Below are 22,171 nucleotides of genomic sequence, written 5' to 3'. Positions count from 1 at the left end.
ATAGGTCAGCCTTTTCTTTTCTTCCCCACTATCTTAGCCCACCACGTCCATATATACAAAAGTAACGTTCCTATAACTCTAACCTAGTTAAAGGCACAACGTCTGCTTACAGGATAGCAGTCCTTCATTGTCCTTCAAACAATAGAACAACCACAGTGTCCAGCAACTGGCGAATGATTAGACAAAGTACACTATATCCATAGAATGAAATGTTATTCAGGAATAATAAAAATGAAGCCTTCTGGGATGTGGGGGAGGGCTAATGGCAGCTAAGTGGTAGGGAGTGGATTTAGCATGGATAAGGCAGAGTCTAATCCCTAGTACCATAAAATAAAAAAGAATGAGGTTGTACTACCAGGCCTCCTTTACAATAGAAGTATTCACTGCCTCTGGGACAATAGAAATGTAATGATACCTTATGGAAGTACTTTCCCTCCCTCCAGTAATGCAATTAGAGTGCTTAGAACAGGGTTCAGAGTGTAAGGAAGCTAGCTGCTCTTTGGAAATTTCACATTGAAGAAAGCAGTCTGAAAGATGGGTTCCTGTAGGCTGGGCCGACTGCACAGAAGGTAAAAGTCTTGCCATGCAAATGTGAGGCCCGAGCTCTGGCCTTCGGAACAGATAGGGAGTCTGACGAGGTAGTGAGTACACCTGTCTGTAATTCTAGGGGTTGTACTCAGAGACGGGAGAAGGCTGGGAGGCTAAAAGGTGGAAGGCAGGAGCTGACGCCCAAGGCTTGTCCTCTGGCTGTACGTGTTCCCACCAGGAACTAGGGAACTAGGGGACTTGTAAGCATGCCCACACTTATGCTTATAAATGTGAACACACTTCTACACATTACACATAGGCCCACACAAAACTAAAAGAAAAAATAAATTTGTTAAAGTTTTGGGTTTTTTGGTATCCTATAAGGCAGACATTTCCAAGCAGTGATGGAAGAAATGGTGGGGGTGGGGCAGGGCTGAGAGACTTTTGCTCAGGTTTCTATTCCCTCTACCTATATGTATTTCCTCTACCATGCAGTTGTCTTCCACCGCAAAAGAGAAAGAAAGAAAGAAGGAATGGAGGGAGGAAGGAAGGAAGGGAAGGAAGGAGAGAAGGAAGGAAGAAGGAAAAAACAACTTGCCCATAAGTAGGGAGGGACAGTTCCAGTTTTTCAGATAAATCTGAAAAGAAATGTATCTAACAAAGAAGTTGAAAAGGATAGTTAAAAATAATATGTGTATCCATTCTGGTGACGGTTATATTTTTGATGACTTCAAGGGTGTAGTGTAGTATATGTCTTCTAAATTATTTTTTTTTCTTTTATCTTAAAATTACCCACAAAAGACCAGTTTTGAAGTTGAAATTACGTAAGTGCCAATACTTTCTAGATTATTCTAAAAGCTTAATATTCCCAGGGTTTGGAAGCTGCACAGTTGAAGTCAGAATCAGAGATGGTAGGTGGGGCTGGGGAAACTGTTGGTTGCTGAGGAAAGACAGACCTTGAACTGAAGGACAAGAATTTCCTCACTCTTCAGCCTGAGTACCCTTTTTTCTTTTTCTTTGATATTTTAAGAGTCTTCCCAAGCCAATTGTTGAAATGGGTGTGTTTCTAAATGAGCTTATGTGTTGGTACAGAGCACAGGAGCTCACACTGGATGGCGTTGCAAGTTACATTAAGTGAAGTCTGATTTTATAGAGATCTTCCAAAGACTCAATTTTCTCTCTCCTAAAATAGCCGTTTCCATGGTTACTTAATCACTTATTATGAGGCCTTAGAGGAAATGCATTTGGGGGGATAATTCGGTAGACTGTGTTTAAATTTTTATAGCAGGAACTAGGGAACTTGGGATAAAATATAATCTCTGGTAATTTGCAGTTTGCTTAGTGCTAAAAGACATTTGTAGCAGAGTGGAACGTTTCAAGCCCAGTGGGGATGCCGATTCCCACTCTTCCCATTCCCAGGTACGCATGGATTATTGCTGGAAACAGCAGTTCCTGCTCAAGGGACACAGATGTGACTATGGACTTAGATGAGTGATTTTCTGTCACTGGCTAGAGGGACACATTGAGGTGGCCTGAGCTGGACACTCTCTTCACTCCATCTGGAATTTGCTCTGCAAAAGGAAAGGTGGAGGAGATGAAACTAGGAAGAAATAAACTTAAGAGTAGCCAATGTACCTATTATCCCAAAGTGAAAGCCTCTGCTCAGGGCCTTCCCCAAAGTGCAGCTGTGTCAAAACTAACTCAAAGACAGCTTTGGAGAAATCCTACTTCTTCTAGACATGGCCTGAGGAAATTTCGACTTCTTGTGTGTCAAACAGCATAAAGTAGATCTTAGTAGCCTCCAAGTGTTTACGTTATCCGTATGCTGCCTTTCAGAGGTGTCTCCCGCTGTTTATGTATTTCAGCTTCTAGGGTGCTTCTGGGGCAGAGTCTGCTGGTTGGCTGAGTATCAAGACTCAGGCCTTGCAAAGACACATGCATGAATCACTGACGCATGGAGGGCTGCAGGAAGAGGCTGCAGTCTGTTGTCACCGGGCCTGCATGATGACTGCCTACACACAGCCAGCCACGATCACCATGTACCCGGCACTTTAAAAAAACATATTTAATAATTAATTTTTTTCTCTCATTGTAATTGTGTTTTGTAGGCACATTTGTGTGAAGGTGTCAGATCCTGAAGTTACAGACCGTTGTGAGCTGCCACATGGGTGCTGGGAATTGAACCTGGGTCCTCTGGAAGAGCAATGAGAGATCTTAACCATGGAGCCATTTTTCTAGTCCTCCCCCCTTTACAACATTTTTTTTCTGCATTGCATGTTACCATCCTCTTGTCATCTTTCTTTTTGAGATGTATATGTGTATATGTTATATAGTATAAGTATATAAAATGTGAGCACCTTGACCCACCCTAAAAGTTGGTAGCTCCAACAACCTACAGGCTGAGGTCTGTGCAGAAAGGACTGGAAGAAGGAGAAAGTCGATAGAAAACTGGTATTACTGTCTCTGCTCCTCACCTGACATGAGGTGACTGTGCTGTTCCACTATGTCCTGCTGAAACCATGAGCCAAAACAGAACTTTTCTTCTTTAAGTTGTTTCTGTTATGGATTTTATCGTAGCAACACAAAAGTAACTCATGTGTACGCCATGCTAAGACAGTCCACTCACTCTGAGTACTCTCACTCAGTTGGTTTCCTCCCCTCACCCCCAGTGCCACTTTCCTTTACAGAGTTGTCATTCATGAGCCTTCTTTATGCATGGCTCATTTCTTTGTGGCCATTTGGGTTTGGCTTCCATCACTTAGCTTGGTGTCTCTCAGGACTGCCCATTTCCTACCCATGCATTAGTACTGCCCTTCTCCCCTGCTGCTGAATACATTCCACTGCAAGGACATTTCACATCTATCTGTTGATCGGCACTTGGGTTGCTTCTGATTTTGGCTATTATGGGTAAGGTTGCACGAACACTTGTGTGTATAGATGTATGTTTTACTTACCTTGGGCATATATCTAAGAGTGAATATCTGGGAACTATAGAGCAAGCCTTTTATGAACTGATAGATTCTCATGTTTTCACTCCCCCCTTCCATTACTGAAAATTAAACACAGGGCCTCATTCATGCTAGTCAATCACTGAACTAAAGCCATAGTCCTCATTATAGTTTCGTTTTGAGTTAGGTTTTCGTTAATCTGACCAAGTTGCCTGGCCCCAGGCTTATGCACTAGCCCCGAAAGGGCCTTGAACTTGCTATCTTTTTGTCTCTACCTCCTGAGTAGCTGGGATTTCGAGCTGGCACCACTAGGCCTGTCTTCTTAGGTCTTAGTGGGTCACTCAGTCTTCTAAGGCCCTAACAAGATTTCAGCATCACTAAGGAACTCTTCTCTAGTTGGTTCTGAGAATTATGCATAGAAAGATGACTTTTAAGCAAGCACTGGAGTTCAGAGTGCAGAACTGCCGAGTAGCATAGCGCAGTGACTCAGAGTCACTCAAGACATTAGTCAGATCTTTTCCTAGCAATTTAGATGAGGGAAAAGAAACTACGTCAAGATCCTGGTGATCGGCAAGAGTAAGCTGCGGTGTGTGAGAATCCAGGCTGTGGTATGGACTTGTGGAGGAGTCAAGGGTTGGTGTTTCCAGTCAGTGGCACATTGAATATGGGGCTCTTGCTTTGTTAATTCCATTCCAATCCCATGTTGCACATGAGACTTCATTATTCTCTGGACTGAGCATATGATGGTGTCTAAGACTATATGGAGAGGAACTATCCTGTTTCCCAGTCTTCCCAGCTGTTGGAATGTGGCACAGTGCTTTTCCAAGCATTTGTAGTGATGCTGGTCTGAACCATACACTTGGCTGCCAGTCAGATGAAAGAGCAGCACATGAATCACATGCAGCCATCATCCTTGATAAGGAAATGACCGTGCAGTATTTCCTATACTGGACTTTCTACTATAATTTCAGAGTATGTTCCTCTTACTTGTGGGGAAAAAAGTGGATTGTAAACTCGTACACTGTGTTTGACAGCAGCTGCCTCACATGCCCAGTGTGTATACCTTGTCTCTTTCTAAAAATTAAATAAAAAAATTTGTGTGTATGTGTATGATTTTTTTGTATGCCACGTATGTTTGGGTGCTGGCTGAGGCCAACAGAGGGCATTGGATCCCCTGGATCTGTAGTTACAGGTGGTTGTGAGCTACCTGGGTTCTGGGAACTGCATTCCTGTCTTCTGGAAGAGCAGGAAGTACTCTTTTTTTTTAATTTTTTAAAAAAAGATTTGTTTGTTTATTTTATGTATATGAGTACACTGTAGCTGTCTTCAGACACACCAGAAGAGGGCATCAGAGCCCATTATGGATGATTATGAGTCACCACGTGGTTTCTGGGAATTGAACTCAGGACCTCTGGAAGAGCAGTCAGTGCTCTTAACCACTGAGCCATCTCTCCAGCCCCAGGGAGTACTCTTAACCTCTGAGCCATCTTCCAGTCCTAAAGTTGTCTTTTGATTGCATCCCTTCTCTTTTGCGTTTGACTTAATCTTGAGTTGTCTTAGTCATCAAAGGCCTAGGGACAGTAGGCTAGGACACATTTGTAAGTGTCTCTATTTTCCTGGTGGCCTGGGTGCAGTCCAGGTCTGCATAAGCATGCATGCTTGATGTTGTTTGTGCAGTAATGGAGCCGTGTAATACACACTTTCAGAGCATGTTCATGGCAAAGACTACCCTTCCACAGGGGTGCCCAGCTGAGACATGGGTGCACGAATGGGAACAGGACTCATTCCCTGGAGAAGGCCAAAGCTCACTAGTCAAAAAACAGCATAGCACCACAGTCACACCGTGCCCAATGTGATGCATGTATGTGTTTTCTTTTATGAAGTAACAGGAATGGAAGATGGTCAGAGCTTACATTGTTTTAGCTTTTACTTAGCAACTTAAAACACTCTGGACTTTCCATTCCCTCAGTCCCAGAACCTGAGCATAGAAGTAAAACAAGATCATTCAATACAAAGGTATTGAGCCAACATGATCCTCACATGTTAAGATGGATAAGACAGTACAGGGGTTGGTATGAAGAGTCGGGGTCACAAGTCTCTAAGGTGGCAGCTTCCTGGAACTTGGCCAGGTCTGAGGGTAAGAAAGTTGGTCTTTATTCTTAAGAAGCCCGAAGGGGAATCTTTGTCTGAGGTCAGGCGCCTCATTCATGAGGCACTTTCTATTCAGGGCTCTCTGAGGTATTCAAGGACAGAAGGAAACCAGAAATCTCTTCCTATGGTTGCATCTGTTCCTGGGAAACGGTGATTCTGGATGCCTCTGTCTACCTCCTTGAGCCTCAGGGTACCAGTCACATACTAGCAGTATTAATACTTGCCAGGAGCTTTATGGCAAGGCACTATTCTGAGGGTTTCGGGTGTCTAACTTATTTGTCCTATCCCAACGCCATGGGACTGGGTGTCTTTTCTCCCCACTGAAATACTTTATCCCAAGTCTCACACAGTGGGTGGTGGCAGAGCTATCATATCATCTGATTCTTGGTTTGCTCACGACCAAACTTGTGTTACTTTAAAAAAAAAAAAGATTTATTTTTGTACAGTCTACTTGACGCTAAATCATTAACTCCCCACTCCACTGATTCAAGAGTAAGGTTTCCATTTTTGTTGTTTAAGAAATTAAATTTCTTGGGCTGGAGAGATGGCTCAGTGGCTAAGGGAACTGATTGCTCTTCCGGAGGTCCTGAGTTCAATTCCCGGCAACCACATGGTGGCTCACAATCATCTGTAATGTGTAATGGGATCTGATGCCCTCTTCTGCTGTGTCTGAAGACAGCTACAGTGTACTGTGTACTTACATAAAACAAATAAATAAATCTTTAAAAAATTAAACTCTTCAAGTGACAATGAGTGTCAACACCGGACATAAGACGCACGCTAGCTTCCAGTGCAAACATATGTGAATTTTATTGTGATCTTGAGCTACTCTGGAGATCCCAGATGCTGACAATGTCTTCTTTAGCACGTAGGTTAACAGAAGCTATATAACACAAGCAGACCTCAGACTCATGAGCTTCCTGCCTCAACTTTGTAATAAGCACAAAGATTACCACATGCTTTAAGAGTCAGGCCTTGGTCATGATTCTGAAAAACGTTATTTTTATTTTTTCTCATACAACACCTTTATTGTGAGTTTGACCTTCACAGAGAAAGTTCCAGTGCACTTAGAATTAACTCATTAAACTAGGAAACTATAGAGAGGTGTTATTCTAAATCCCAGAAGGCATTTAAACAGGTAGCTGATGTCACCATTGGTCATGAAATGACCAGCAGATTCATAGTTGAATCTGGGCCCCAGGCTAGAATGTACCACTTGGTTCTGTATCTCGGGGGACAAAAGGGGTCTAAACACAGGAATTATTAATTTACATTTTTTTTACTGTTTAAGGGAATCAACCAATGCTGTCCTATTACTTGAGAACCATCTCTGAAGGAACGCAACACCACATTCATTTATCGCAAAAAGCTCCAGAGAAGATAGTTTAAGCCTCTTCACAAAAAAACAAAACAAAACAAAACAAAACAAAACAAAAAACTACCTGGAATCTCTGAGTGAGATCCAACACTAGCCTGTACTTGATCTCAGACAATATGAAAACATCATTTTGGGTTGGAGAGATGGCTCAGTGGTTAAGAGCACTGACTGCTCTTCCAGAGGTCCTGAGTTCAATTCTCAGCAACCACATGGTGGCTCACAACCATCTGTAATGAGATCTGATGCCTTTTGGTGTGTCTGAAGACAGCTACAGTGTTCTCATAAATAATAAATAAATATTTTTAAAAAACCACAAATTCATCCCACAGGAAACATCAGAATAACAAAACTCATTGTTGAAGCTCTGTACCCTAGTTACAGGGCAGTTGTATGACCAGGAGTGTGTGGTCAACTTTCACTTCTGGGTCATAATCAATCTGCTTTTATTTTCACTATCAGTCAATCAGAACACACTGAAGTCACTGCTGGTTCAAGTTCACTCCAAAACAGCAGAAAAAGGAGTAAGAACCTGCCTGACACCAATGTAAGCTTTATTATGCTGAACTCTAAAATGTGTCTGGGAAACAATAGGAAGCAGGCTTTATTTTATTTTAAATTAGATGTGTGTGCATATCTCTGTGCATAAAGTGCAGGTGCCCAAGAAAGCCAGCAGAGGGCACCAGATCCTCTGGAGGTGGAGTTACAGGCAGTTGTGAGCAGCCATGTGAGTTCTGGGAACTGAGCTTAGGTTCTCTGGAAGAGCAGCCAGTGCTCTTTAGGCACCAAGCCATCTTTCCATTTCTATACATTTTGATATTAAAAAATTAATTTGATCCTTGCTTCAAAATGAAAATATGATAGTGACTTTATATAGGTATACTATAATTCACAAATATGCCTTTAACTCTGTGCAGAAAGGAAAAAAAAATGAAAAGAACTTAAAAAAGGACAGAGTGACCTTAGTCTGGTTCTTCCATGCAACAATGTTACTGAACACTTCTTCAGTGAAACAGTGTTACCAAACACATCTCCTTCAGTGAAACAATGTTACTGAATGCACCCTCAACAAAACAATGTTGCCCAAACAACTTCCTTTGGAAAGTTAACTTGGGAAGTCAAAGCTCCTCTTGATTCCTGCTTTTAGGAAACGACAGAGCTATAGTGGGCACAGTTAAGAATGCAATCAGGCTTCAGAGAGGCCTGGCCTGGGAAGCAACTTACTATTGCGCACAGTCAATCAGCTGGTACTCGTTGGATCTCTCAAAGCAGGCCTTCACTCCCTCGTCGTCCCACAGCTTCTTCACATGGTCAAAGAACTCCTAAGGTTGGAACGAGGGACAAGAAAACACAGGTCAGGATACTTTACAAAGTAGGAAGCCAAAAGAAATGGCAAGACAGAAGTGAGGAAGGCAGGGGTGCTTTTGGTGTAGATGTTCAAGCTCTGCACTGTTATGCGTGTCTATGGTTCAGCATGATGCAAAGCGAGGCGATTTGGCTCTCACTAATTTTGCAAGGTACAGAACCTCCTTACTGCCCACAAAGCTCACCCGAATGAAAAACCATTAGTCAACAATCAATGGCAGTCACCAATCACAAAACAGAACATAATTGGTAAAGCTCTTGGCATTCTGTACTTTTGAGAGCTAAGCAACTGCCCCAGTGATGGTGGATGTGGATAGTCTCTGGTCCATATTAACAGCTGACTTTTGGCTTCTCAAAGTGAGGTGAGGCCAGGATGGAGGACTGGAGAGATGGCTCAGGGGTTAAGAGCAGCACCCGCTGTTCTTGCAGAGGACCCTGGGTTCTATTCTAATCATTCAAATGGTGGTTCACAACCATCTATAGTTCTAGCCCAAGGGGATCCAGTGCCCTCTTGTGGCCTTCTTGGGCACCAGAAACACATACGGTTAATATAAGGAAAAGTTCTCATACAAATAAAATAAAAATAAAAATAAAAGAAAAAGAAACATACCAAGTAGATGGATTAAATTGGCTCCTTAATGTAAAAAGGAAATCTGTCATAGGGTCTCAGGTAGTCCAGGCTGGCCTCCAGTTTATAATCCCCCTGCTTCACCCTTCAGTACTATGCCTGCTCAGTGATGGACAGTCTATTGTGAAGGTTTTATTTGAGTGTGTATGTGTGTGTGTGTGTGTGTGTGTGTGTGTTTAAAGCAAACCATGAGTTCAATGTGAACTGTGAGTTTTGGTTCTCCCAAGAGTCATAAAGTCACTATACTCACGTATGGCAGCAGGGCCTTCTGAAAGAAAGCTCTGGGGTACTTGATACCTCTCAAGATGCAGGGTTTCTCAAAGGGATCCAGAGCTCACTGAAATGGATCCTCTATCTAACTAGCTTTCTCCATCTGTCCTCTACCTTCTGATTGTTGATGTGACACCGATCTGCCACGCCCACCTGACATTTATGTAGGTGCTGGGGATTGGAAATCAGACCCTCACATTTGCCCAGCCATCTCCCTAGGAGTCATAATTATAAGTAAACTTTAAAGTTAAAAAAAAAAGGTTAAGTACCTAACCACTTCCCATTGTTTTCACAACCACATTCTTCCACAACCTGGTATTGATGGCATATTAGAAAATAGCTTGAAATTCTCAGACCCTAACTAGATTTTGGTCCTGCTATCAGATTCTTCCTAAGTCTTTTCAAAAAGGAAAACCAACAGATGACAAGAAACATAAAAATATAATTTCTATGCTAATGTACTCAAACCACTTCTGGGTTATTCACACTTGGGATAGATTTTCCATTTTGAAATGCAAATTGGAAGCATCTCTCTAATTTCTTGAGATGACAACTGACCCTTGCACTCTGTCGGGTGCGGCTGCTCAGCTCTTACTAGTGGTAGCAGCCCCCAGCCAGCCCTGTTCCCAGGGGCTTGATGAACTTGTCACTGGGTAGTAAGAAAATACTACACCTTATGCTTAGTGCATGATATTCCTTCAGAGATGACACAGAGAAAACACCTCTAACGTTAGTGTCAGGAGCCGTCCTGCAAAAACAGACTATTTAGTCAGTCATGGATTTTTAGTTCTCACAGACCCTGACTTGTTGGCAATGATGATTCTCCCTCCTCTTTTTGGGACAAGATCTCACGTAGCCCAGGGTAGCCTTAAATTTGCTTTGTGGCAGGGGATGACCTTGAACGTGTGCTTCTCGGGCCTCTTGCCTCCGGTCTGAGTGCTGAGATTACAGAAGGGCACACCGTGCCTGGCTGTGCAGTGCTGACAAGTGAGTACCAGGCTTCATGCGTGCCAGGAAAGCACTCTACCCGCTGAGCTGCATCCTCCAGCCCCTTTCTAGGGGCCAGTACGACATTGAAAATGTGTAAGAACTGTGTGAATAGTTGCATTGTATCCGAAGGGAATAAAGACAGGAAGAAAGTTTGTGCGGATTTAGAACCATTGTAGATTTCCCCCCAAATATTTATGATTCTTGATTGGTTGACATGGTAGGGAAAGACTCTACCAACATGGAGAGTCAATTGTAAGCCTAAAATTCTACCAGGAACAGCGTTCAGAAACTATGTTAGGAAAAACCCCACTCACCTAACCATTTGAACTACTCTCGACCTCTTACCTTCACTAGCATGAAGTGTGGCTATCAAAGACAGCATCAAAAATTATACAGTAAAAGGAGGTCATACCCCACTCAGTGGCTGCCTCTGTGCAGGCAACACTCCGGGGGTCTTGGATACTCGGTCTTTTCTGTGTCTCAAATTCCAGATGTAGAGTGAGAACCACTGAACATTCTTCATTATCTTCACATCAACCTGACTGGAAAAGGGCCAAGCCTGCCCTCCAAGCACAGAGTCCACCTAGCTTATCTCTCTCTCTGTCCCACAGCAGCTCCTTGGATTTAGGAAAGCAGTGAGCTCACTGGGGGACACAGTATGTACACACCTGGTTTGCCTGTAGGACTTCGTCTACTAACTATTCTCAGTATAATTTAAAAACAACTTTCGAGGCATATTTTATATTCCATAAACTTCACCCTTCTGTACCATCTTACCACCACCAACAGTCAGGTGGGAAAGTACCACCACGTCAGAAGATATGATATTCACCCTTCCTATGGGTCCAAGACCTACCTCTACCCTAGGGCAACTGTTCCAACTGTTTCCTCTGTCACCGTGGAACTGCCTTTTCTACACACACACACACACACACACACACACACACACACACACACACACGTATATATATGTATATATATATATACACACACATATATAACCTAGGTTTATATATATGTATATATACATATATATGAATGAAATCATTTCTCACTTAGAAGAATGTATTTTAAACTAATTTACTTTTTAATGCCTATTACCAATGTGTTTCTGTAGGTTTACTTTTTTATTTTTTATTTTTTATTTTGCTGTGACTGACTGAACCCAGACCTTACACATACACTAAGCAATCAGTCTACCACCAAGCTATATCCTTCACCTTTGTTCTTTTAAATTGCTGAGTTCTACCTCATTGTGTGGTAAATGCACTAAATTTTGTTCATTCACTTACCAGTTGCTACATGTTTGGTTGATTCTAGATGATGATGATGATGATGATGATGATGATGATGATGATGATGATGATGAAGAATGTGTGTGTGAGGGTGGGCATGCGCTTACAATGGTGCTTTTTTGGAGACTGTATCTCTTCCTCCACTGTGAGCCTCTACTGAGAGTTCTGGAGAATCAAACTCAGGTTATTGGGCTTGTGTGCCAAGTACTTTTACCCTGTGAGCCATCTTCTGGGCCATGCTTCCAGCTTTGAACAAATATGGAGTGCTGTTTTGTTTTTATACGGCCTTTGGTTTTGTTGGATTACATAGTGATCGCGTGCAGCTGTTAAAAACTGCCAGTTTGCTTTTAACAGTGGTTATACTAAGCTTCCATCTTAAAGGGGTGGGGGCAGGGCCAGGACCAGGGGCAGGGGTAGGGGCAGGGGCAGAAGCAAAGTCGAGAACTTCCAGCTTCCCACAGTCTTACTCTATTAATTTTCTTCTCTTCCTTCTTCTCCCTTCTCTCCTCCTTTTTCCCCCTCTTTTCCTTTCCTTTCCTTTCCTTTCTTTTCTTTTCCTCCCTCCCTCCCTTCCTTCCTTCCTTTCTTCCTTCCTTCCTTTTTCCTTTTCTGAGACAGGGTTCTCTGTGTAGACTAGGCTAGCCTCAAAATCAGAGATCCACCTGCTGCTACCCCTGGAGTGCTGAGATCAAAGGCGTGCGCCACTGATGCCTGGCTCAGTTTTCTTAATGATGTCCTCATTGTGGTCTTAGCTTTCACTTCCTTAAGGACAAATACTGTGGAGGATCATTGTCTGTGACAATTCCTCCTTTCCCTCCCTTCCTCCCTCCTTCAGCCTCAGGCTGTCCTGGGATTTACTGTGTAGCCCAAACTGGCCTTGAATTCATAGTCTTCAGAAATGGTGGAAGTCAGACTCAGAGACTTTCCAGTCATCCCAAGGCTATGAGATCCCGCCTGTGCCAGACAAATAAAAACAATGGCCTAGAGTAGTTCTCAGAAAAGCCACAGAATATACTGACTGATAGCCACCTGGCCCTTTAGAAAGCCCTAGATAGGGTCCTGACCATGTCATAATTAGCTCATGCTCTAATCACCCAATTCTGAGAAACAAAACAAGGACGAAAACCCACAGAATTTGCTGGCTGACAGTCACAAGGTCTCATAGAAAAGACCCAAATATACATCATCATCAGCCTAAGCCCTCTTATCCAATGAATCCAAAGGTCACTGTAACCCACCAATGCGACGTCACCACCCCATGTTGTTGCTGAAATCTGCCTGCTGTAAAGAATAAAAGATGTGTTCTTTTTGACTGTGAGGTTGACTCTCCCTCTGAGAATGAGAACCCTATACACATGGAAGTAAACCTCTCGTTATTACAGTGGTCTGGTCTTTCCTGTAATTGTATTCTGTGGATCGCTCTCTTGAGCTAAGACTTCTCAGGGTCTTAAAACAATCTGAAGTTAAACCATTTCTTAAATATGGGTTTATTTATATTTTCTCTTGAACTTCATCAGTTTTCTTAAGTATCTGTCGATGAATACTATTTAAAGTATTTGGTGATGTCCTATTAATCAGTTCATTTTCTATTAGAGTTTACAGCTTTCTCCCCCCCCCATGTGTGTTCTATCAGAGAACTTCTTGAATAATTTAAGATTAAATTTCTCTATGTTTTCTTATAAGTACTATAAAACATTTGTGTATTAACCCAATGAGTTACTTTGGCATGGTGTGAAGAAACAGCCAACACTTGCTTTTCCCACACAAATACCCACAATTAGCAGCACATCTGGAGAAAAGACGGCCCTTTCTCAGTGGAATTACTATGATCCCTTTCTTGTAACTGACCGATGTTCTTGGATCTGTCTCTGGAGCTTTGGTTCCAACCACTGAGTGGCACCTCTGTCATCTTTATCTTCACACCAGACTGTCTTGATCGTTGAGGATTTCTAGTAACCTTACGACGAGTTTCCTTCTTTGAATCCATAGTCTCTGTCATGTGAAGTCCAACGCTTACCTCACTTCCAGTTTTCAAATTACGAGGCTTTACGTTATCTGTTCTTTTCCCACTACAACATTTTTAGGACATTATTAGGGTTATTCTAAGGTCTTTTAAGTTTCATGTAACATTTCAGGATTGTCTCGCTTGATGTTACATAGAATCTTTCTGTCACTAGTGGAAGAATGGCATCTTAATCAATCATGAATCTTCTATAAACATCATATGCCAATTATGAACAGTTTCGTAGGGTTTTATAGTTTCCAATGTTTACATATTTTGCATCCTTTGTTAAATGTAAACTTTGTTGCTTATTTTGAATTCACTTATATTTAATTTTTATAAATCGTTCACTTTCTTGGTTAGACACCCCCTCCCTGCTCAGTTCAGAATATGATTATATATATATATATATATATATATATATATATATATATATATACTACTGTAATGAGATCCCCCAATTTCTTCCTCAGTGTGTTTACTACCTGCATATAGGAAGGCTAATGTAATTTTTGTATCTTATTGTTATGCTGATTATATTTATCAGCTGTAGGAGGTTTGGGGCAGAGTCCTTAGGATTTTATAACATATAGAATCATTCATCTGCAAGTAAGGACACCTTGACTTCTTCTCCTGTTTGGATCCTATCTATCTCCTTCGTTTGTTTTATTTCTGTAGCTAATATTTCAAGTTTTGTTTTTGTTTTTTCTTCGTCTCACTATATAGCCCTGGCAATCACTATGTAGATCAGGTTGTCTTTGAACTCACAGAGATCTGCTTGCCTCTGTCCCCTAAATGTTGGGATTAAAGGCGTATATCTTAGCGTGGCTGGCCTACAATTTCAAGTATTCTACTGAGTACGATTGAGAAGAGTCGGTGTCCTTACCTTGTTGATTTCAGTGGAAATGGTCTGCATTTCCCCCTTGCATTTAGCTAGATATTGGCTATGGGATTGCCGTATGTGGCCTTTATTATGCTGAGATATGGCCTCTGTATCTCTAGATTCTTTAGATCTTTTATTAAGGAATGTTGAGGGGCTGGAGAGATGGCTCAGCAGTTAAGAGCACTGACTGCTCTTCCAGAGGTCCTGAGTTCAATTCCCAGCAACCACATGGTGGCTCACAACCATCTGTAATGGGATCTGATGCCCTCTTCTGGTGTGTCTGAAGAAAGCTACAGTGTACTCGTGTGCATAATGTAAAAAACAATTCTTAAAAAAAAAAGGAATGTTGGATTCTTGCCAAGAAGCCTTTTCTGCATTCAATGAGATGGTTGTGTGCTCCCAAAGTCTATTTCTTATTTATGTTGCACCATCTCTGCCTCTCTGAGATGGAGCTGAGTTGATCATGGTGGATGATCTTTAATTATGCTCTTAGATTCCGTTTGCAAGTATTTTACTGAGAGTATTTTTTTTTTTGTCCATTTTATCAGAGATATTGTCCTATTAGTTATCTTTTGTGTTGGTTTTCTGTCTGATTTTAGTAACAGGATAGTACAGGGCTTACAAAAAGAACTTAAAATATTTCTTCATTTTCTATTTTTATGGAGTACTTTGAGGAGTATTGGCATTAGTTCTTAGATGGTTTGGGAGAATTCTTCACGGAATAGATCTGATTTGTTTCAGTTGGGGTGTTTTTTAGGTACCATTTCTACTCATTGGACATTATAAGTTTATTTAAATTATTTATTTCATCTTGATTTAGCTTTGGCAGACTATATATCTTTTTTACCCATTTATTTTATAGTTTATCCATTTATTTTATAGTTTCTGGCTTGGTATGATACATATTTTAAAACTGTGTCCTTATGATTCTCAGAATTCTCCCAGAGCATTCTGTCGTGAAGTCGCTCCCTGCTCTACACTAATGTTATTTGTTTGGGTTCTCTCTCTATCTCTAAAACCTTGTCAAACATTTCATTTTTGGACATTCTGAGTAGCATACACTTTGGCTTCTCTTTTAGTTTTATCTATTATAAACTTGCTATTTTTACCTATTAGTTTATAACTTTATAAGTGGGACAGAATTGGGATTTAATGCAGATTAAAAACAGCTGAGCCAAGGAACCTCTCCAGCCTTGATGTCAACCTTTATGGTTTTGGTGCTTTTGTATTTGTGTGTGTGTGTGTGTGTGTGTGTGTGTGTGTGTGTGTATGTGTGTGTGTGTATGATTGTACATGTGGCGATCAGAAGTAATAATTATTTTTAAAAGGTATATAAAGATATATATTATTTCCAAATCCTATCTCACTTAAAAAATTATTTTATGTATATGGGTACACTGTCTTCAGACACACCAGAAGAGGGCATCAGATCCCATTACAGATGGTTGTGAGCCACCATGTGGTTGCTGGGAATTGAATTCAGGACCTCTGGAAGAGCAGTCAGTGTTCTTAACTACTGAGCCATCTCTCCAACCCTACATAATAATGCCTTAAGCACAGAAGTTTAATAATCAGATCTGTGGCCCATAGTGGAGAATTAATTAAATATACCCATTAGTGATGGGAACATAAATTTTTCTAATTACCCACCCCCCACAAAGTTAGCTTTTCTGCTTTTGAAAATTTTCACTCCTACCCCTAAACCTAAGAGACTCTATAAACCCTAGGTCTCTGAGAAAATCCCAAGAGTGGCATGCCTTCAGCACAGAAACTTATTTGTGTGGGATCAGAAATAAAATAATGAAATATTTTCACTGGGAAGGAGAGGTTCCAAGAATCACGACTCTAAGCCTTTGCTCTCAGACAATGCACTGTTACTTGACAAGAATTCTCCTCAGAAAAATCAAGCTCGAATTATGTAATTATTCTTGTCCTTGGCCCTCTGAGTCACTTAAGCTTTTCTGTCTACTGGGGCAGCACTGAGAAAGGAGATCCCTTCTCTGGAGGAACCAACCTGAATTTAAAGCAAATCTTAAGGTAGGCCTGCTGCATTCTAACTGACAAGGATGGTAGAGCTTGATACATATTTCTTTGGGAAAACTTTAGTGTAAGACATGCTAAGGCATGCTAAGATTCTAATAACCATGGTGGTTGTACTTGGAGTTTAGCATCTGAGTCCTTGGGCTCAAAGCCAGTTGGGTGGATTCTTAGATCTGTACTGAAAACTCAATTTCTCTATCTGTCCCAGGAATACAGTATTTCTGGGTTAAGGGTGGCATCATAGCCAGGACTGATCGGTACATGGCTCAAAGGTCAAGGTCTAGAGGTCTGGAGTGTGTAGGATGAGAGGCAGGAATAAATAGGGGAGTCTGATGACCAAGCCCTGGAAAGCTGGAGAGGGCGGGGCTGGCCCAGAGGCTGAGCATCAGACTCATCTACTTATACACCCTTCGCCTCTCCTTTCTACCTGATTCCCTTAGTAATTATTTATCAGAGTCCTGAAACGGGACAACCTTGTGGGTAGGCAAGCAAGGAAGTTTGCTTGACAAAGAAGCTGGCATTTCTTCAAATAATAACGAAGGCCTTGGAGACTCCCTGGGTGTTGATTCAGTGGTTGCTCCTTGGTCCTCTCTTCTCTGAGTCACCAGCACTGTTCCCTGCTCCACTGAGCACTCTCTTATCTCCTTGGGCTTTGAGGATGTTGCCATCACCTTTGCTTGGTGTCTTTTGCTGAATTCCTCTCTTCCAACCTGGACATTCTCAGGGCTCATTCTGCTGTCTTAGCTTAACAATTTTCTTTATAATCTTTTCTATTCTGTGACTGAATTTCGATAGATATTCTATGAAAGATAGATTTCTTTTCAATCCATCCTAGACTTTCCCGTAATTCTGGACAAGCATAACCAATTGGCCTCACCGTTTGCCTTCTGATGAGAACTCATTCAGTCCAAAGAAGCCTTTTTCGTTTTCCTTCCTAATCTATTTCATCTGAGGTATTTTTCTTCAGTAATAAAGCCAGTGGTAAGTTGCCCATGCTCCAATAAACACCAGCACATTTACTAAACTTGGTGGGTCGTAAAATATGTCAGAGTTGGAGGGGATTTGTTGGGAAGAATAAAATGTTCAGAGGAAGTGGAAGGGAATACACGAGGGTCATGCATGAATAAATGTAGCATGCATACATTGTCAAAGGATAAATTTAAAAAGTTAAAAAAAAAGAGAAAAATAAGTGTTCTAACCACCGTCAGAAGTTCCTGTAGCTCTCCATAGATCTTTTCCCTCTCTGACAATGTCCTCCGTGTTCAACTCACTTTCTGCTTTGTTTACACAGCATAAGGAACTTTGTGGCCAAAGTGCCTAGAGTTAATTAGGGCACTTTCAGTGGGAATGGATGGAACCTGGAGAGTCCAGAGGAAGCAAATTCTGACCTCTGCTTCGAGCACTCAGGCAGAGAGAGGCAGGGTAGGATCAGAAGGAAGCCAGTGTCTGAGGAGCACTTTGTAAGGAGAACTCCAAAGGGGACGGTCTCTCAAAGTCATATGGGTTGGCTCTTGGTGGGATTGTCCAGGAGAGTCTAGGAGGGGGTACAATGGGAGGAGAGTTTGACTTAGAGTTGAAAGTGGAGATCGGGTACACTTGGCGCAAGGTCTTATGGAGGTAGGGGATTCAACTTAAAATGCCAAATGACTACACTAGGAGGAGAAAGAGAGAAAGATTAATAAAAACAACGGGGTATTCCAGAACACCTGGATTTGAAAGAAGAGGGGAGTTAAGAGAAGAAGTAAGGGTGTGGATTGAGATGAATGTACTATTTTAAGAGGTGGAGCCAGGTGGGTAGTCACTGTGGACACTGGAAGAACATGTCTCCCCTGTTCCTTCCTCCCCTCCCCCACCTCTCCTTTTTGGCTGCTATGCGGTGAACAGCTTTGTTTTGCTGAATCTCCCTGTCACCAAGATGTTCCATCTTGCTGCAGGTCTTGTTCTAGTTACTTGACACAAGCTGAGGTCATCTGGGGAGAGAGAACCTCTACTGAGAACATGCCTCTATCAGATGAGCCTGTAGGCTGGTCTGTGGGGGCATTTTCTTGATTAATGGTGAATGTTGGAGGGCACAGTCCGCTGGGACACTGTCACTCCTGGACAGGTAGTTAGTTCCAGGTTGTATAAAGCAGCAAGTCGAGCAAGCCACAGAGACTAAGCTAGCAAGCACCTTTGCTTCATGGTTCCTGCCTCTGCTTGGCTCATTTCCTGACTTTTCTCCTCCAATTGCTGTTTGTCAAGGTATCACAGCAAGAGAAGGTGATTAGGACAGGCCCATGGTGATGTATCCAGCTAACCATGGGCTGATGTGTCTGACGTTATAAGCCCAAAAGAGCCTTGCTTGCCCATCCATATCCTGCAGCACTGTCTTAGTTAGGGTTTCACTGCTGTGAAAAGATACCATGACCAAGGCAACTCACATAAAGGCAAACGTTTAATTGGCACTGGCTTACAGTTTCAGAGGTTCAGTCTGTTATCATGGTGGGAAGGATAGCAGTGTGTAGGCAGACATGGTGCTGGAGGAGCCAAGAGTTTTGCACCTTGATCTAAAGACAGCCAGGAGACTGTTTTGGCAGGCAGCCGGGAGAATGGTCTCTTCTACACTGAGTGGAGCTTGAGTATAGAACCTTAAAGCCCACCTCCACAGTGACGCAAGGCCTCATAATGGTGCCACTTCCCATAGGCCAAGCATATTCAAACTACCACAAGCGGGGACTAAAAGAGTGGCTGGCATAAGATGGAATTCATCCATATCACTAAGAATAAAGCAAAGCACCATGGGTAATGGGTGAGACACACAACTTCCTTCATATGGTTCAAGTATTGTAAGACCAACTTAAAAAAAATCCCCATGGCTCTACATAACAAAAGAAGTCCTATAAATAGAATGTTTGGTTTTTACTCACTTGTCAGTCTACCAAGAGCAAATGATTGAAGTTACAGGAAACAGAAATATTAATCTTGTCATATTTATCTGAAATCGAGTGTTCTTATAACAAAACAAATGGCTTTGACTCTTCAGGGAAACAGGTAATTAAGTTTACATTTGAAAAAAAAAAAAAAAAAACAACCAGAAGTCTGTCCAACAGTTGTGTAATGAAGATCATGATTGCCTGGGGCCATTTTGGCTTGGGTATCCACTGCTCACTTGAGAAATCCCACCTAAGTCTGATCCTGAAGCGCCTTTCTCAGAGAGCCTGACTTTCACACACAGGGGAGAAGCAGCCATGGTAACCTTACTTGGTCATATGATGAATGTCATACTCCATCTGCTCAGGACTGGTTTGATTAGTGACTTGTCACACCTGCTCTGCCTGAGGTCTTTGCCTCTCAGGCCTCATGTTTGTTCCTCCCCCAGTGGCTTACACTGAACCATGATGTCATCTGGGCATTTTTCTTCCATTTCGCATCAGAGTCGTCTCTCGAAGGCTCACTTGAAATTATCCATTTTTGAGTGTCCTACCCTTCATGATCCTAACCGCCAGTGTCTCCTACCTGGATGGCCACGTTTGCCTCCTTGGTCTCCCTCTCTCTATTCGGAGACAGTAGCTGGGATGAGGCTGCTATGGCCTGAATCAGCTCAGGCCATTGCTTGCCTCCAAGTTCTCACAGGGGCCTTATTCACCCAGGGCCCCTGCAACACTCTGCAAGACCGCCTCCTTCTACCTGCACCATGGCTTCTTCCATATCTTTTTCTGCTCTGGTGTAGCCAACTAACGCCATGTTCCCTGAGCTCCCTACCCCTTGGAGCTCCTTTTCAGGGCTAGGTGGCAGCCCTGTGCCCCCATGTACCCCTGACTTGCTCACTGTGTTTCCTCCTCCACTACCTATTATGGTTGGTTTTAATGTCAACCTGCCAAGAAATTATAACCATCTCAGTAGGGAGCCTCCCCTGAAGAATTGTCCCAATCACCCTGACTGCGGGGCAGCACCTTCTGATCCCTATGCAGAAACAAAGGTGTGGAAGAAGAAGGATTATTTCCTGTTTTGCTCTTTGGCCTTCCCTCTTGCAGACGAGTTAACGTGCCCCGTTGCTGCTGGAGCTGCTGATTCCTATGCTGACCTCAGAACCAGCATGTCCAAGATTTCACTGTGAGCTTGGAACCACCAGCTGTCCATGAACCTTCTGGCTTCTGGCATTAGAGATTGGCCTGCACACTGAGCATCAACTGGTTATCGGGATGTCCCCACAGTGAGAGACAGCCACTGTGGAATTACTCCAACCTCCGAGAGACACAGCTTCAAGGTCTGAACAATCACCAGGGTCTCAGCTCTCAGCTGTGATTCTGCTGGTGTCAGTATTTTAGGACCGATTTGCTAAATTCTTAAGTGTATACACATATGTATATGGCATTTATATATATGTATATATGTGTATACACACACACACATATATATTCATATGCACATCTATGCCTAGGTTGTATTCCTTTAGAGAACCCTAACACATCACCCCCTTTACAGTGCTCCTCAGTGAGGGTCCCCTAATCACCCTCTTGCACAGGGCACCCTGCCACTCTAATATCTCTGGGTCACTGTAATTGCCCCCTTCTCTCTAGAGTATGTTCCTTTCTGAAATCTATGTACTTTTTTTTTTTTTCTCTGCATCTCTGTTACAGGGGATCTTTCCGGTTCGTTTGTTGACCTGTTCCAAGCACTCAGCATTGTCCTGGACACCCTCACTCTCTCTATGAGCAGATGAATGGTTAAGCACCCTTGGAAGTGCCTTCTATACCTGTCCTATTTCATGTATCCTTTTACACTACCCACAGGATATTCTGTACAGTTAAAGGCCACACAAATTACTTGTTAAAAACTGAATTGTGGACTGGAGAAATGGCTCAGCAGTTAGGAGCACTGAGTTTTCTTCCAGAGGACCGGGGTTCAATTCTCAGCACCCGTATGGCAGCTCACAACCATCTGTAATTCCAGTTGCAGGGGTCTTGGCACTACCACACAGGCATACATGCAGGCAAAGCCACCAATGGACACAAAAGAAATATAAAGCAATTATTTTAGGACCTGTGAATTGGTGGAAATCTGGTGTGGGTCTACAGGGATTTGTGCTTTTGACTTTTGCAGGCATGTTTATCCTGGTTCAACCCCGTGAAAGGTTTAAAGTAACTCCTCACGAACAGTAAGTGGAGCATGGGGCTGGCGAATACTGAAGGGCGGATGCGAGGAGCCGTGTATTCCACAGGAAGGAAGCGCTTCAGACCATGTCTGTCTGCACTGGATGCCTTCCTGCCTGGTCTCAGCGGTTACATGAGCCAAGGTATGTGAACTTCTAGTGGCATCATGTGGCTGAATCGCTTAGGCCCTGGCTCTGTGGTTTGGCAAAGGACAAATTTTGTGTAGTCCCATGGCATGAGGGGTAGTCTTCTGAGGAAGTAGCCTCCTCCTCTCTTTTGGCCTCTGCTAGGATTTATGCTTCTCCTCTCCTTTCGGTAAATGATGTTTCGATGTAGGAACAAAATTGTCTTTGGGCATTCATATATCTCCCTCAAAAAAACATGAGTTTTTGTGTTTATAGGAGTCTTATCGTGACCAGCAACAGAGGGGCATGTGACTGATGCCCATATTCAGTCAGGTTTTTAATTTACATTTCCCTGAACTCTGTAACATGACCCTTTGAAGACTTGCCTCATTGCAGGGCTAGTTACATGCTTCCTGCTTCCTCTTCATCTCTGTTTCCT

The 22,171-nt window shown here is 42.5% G+C and overlaps 1 protein-coding gene across 2 annotated transcripts in view; it reads right to left on the bottom strand.

The window, feature by feature from the left end:
• GNAL (G protein subunit alpha L) overlaps positions 1-22,171 on the bottom strand; it is a gene marked incomplete at both ends in the record, with an annotated part of 127,898 nt that overhangs the window by 23,818 nt on the left and 81,909 nt on the right. For both annotated transcript variants that reach the window (XM_080920036.1, XM_080920037.1), the window contains one exon: positions 8,227-8,324. In XM_080920036.1, the coding sequence (XP_080776162.1) occupies positions 8,227-8,324 (98 nt within the window). The remainder of the gene's footprint in view (positions 1-8,226; positions 8,325-22,171) is intronic.

Source organism: Micromys minutus (genome assembly GCF_963924665.1).
Source record: "Micromys minutus genome assembly, chromosome: 8".
In the NCBI taxonomy this organism is placed as follows: domain Eukaryota; kingdom Metazoa; phylum Chordata; class Mammalia; order Rodentia; family Muridae; genus Micromys; species Micromys minutus.
Note: the sequence above shows the minus strand (reverse complement) of the source record. Positions and strands in the feature narration are given on the sequence as shown.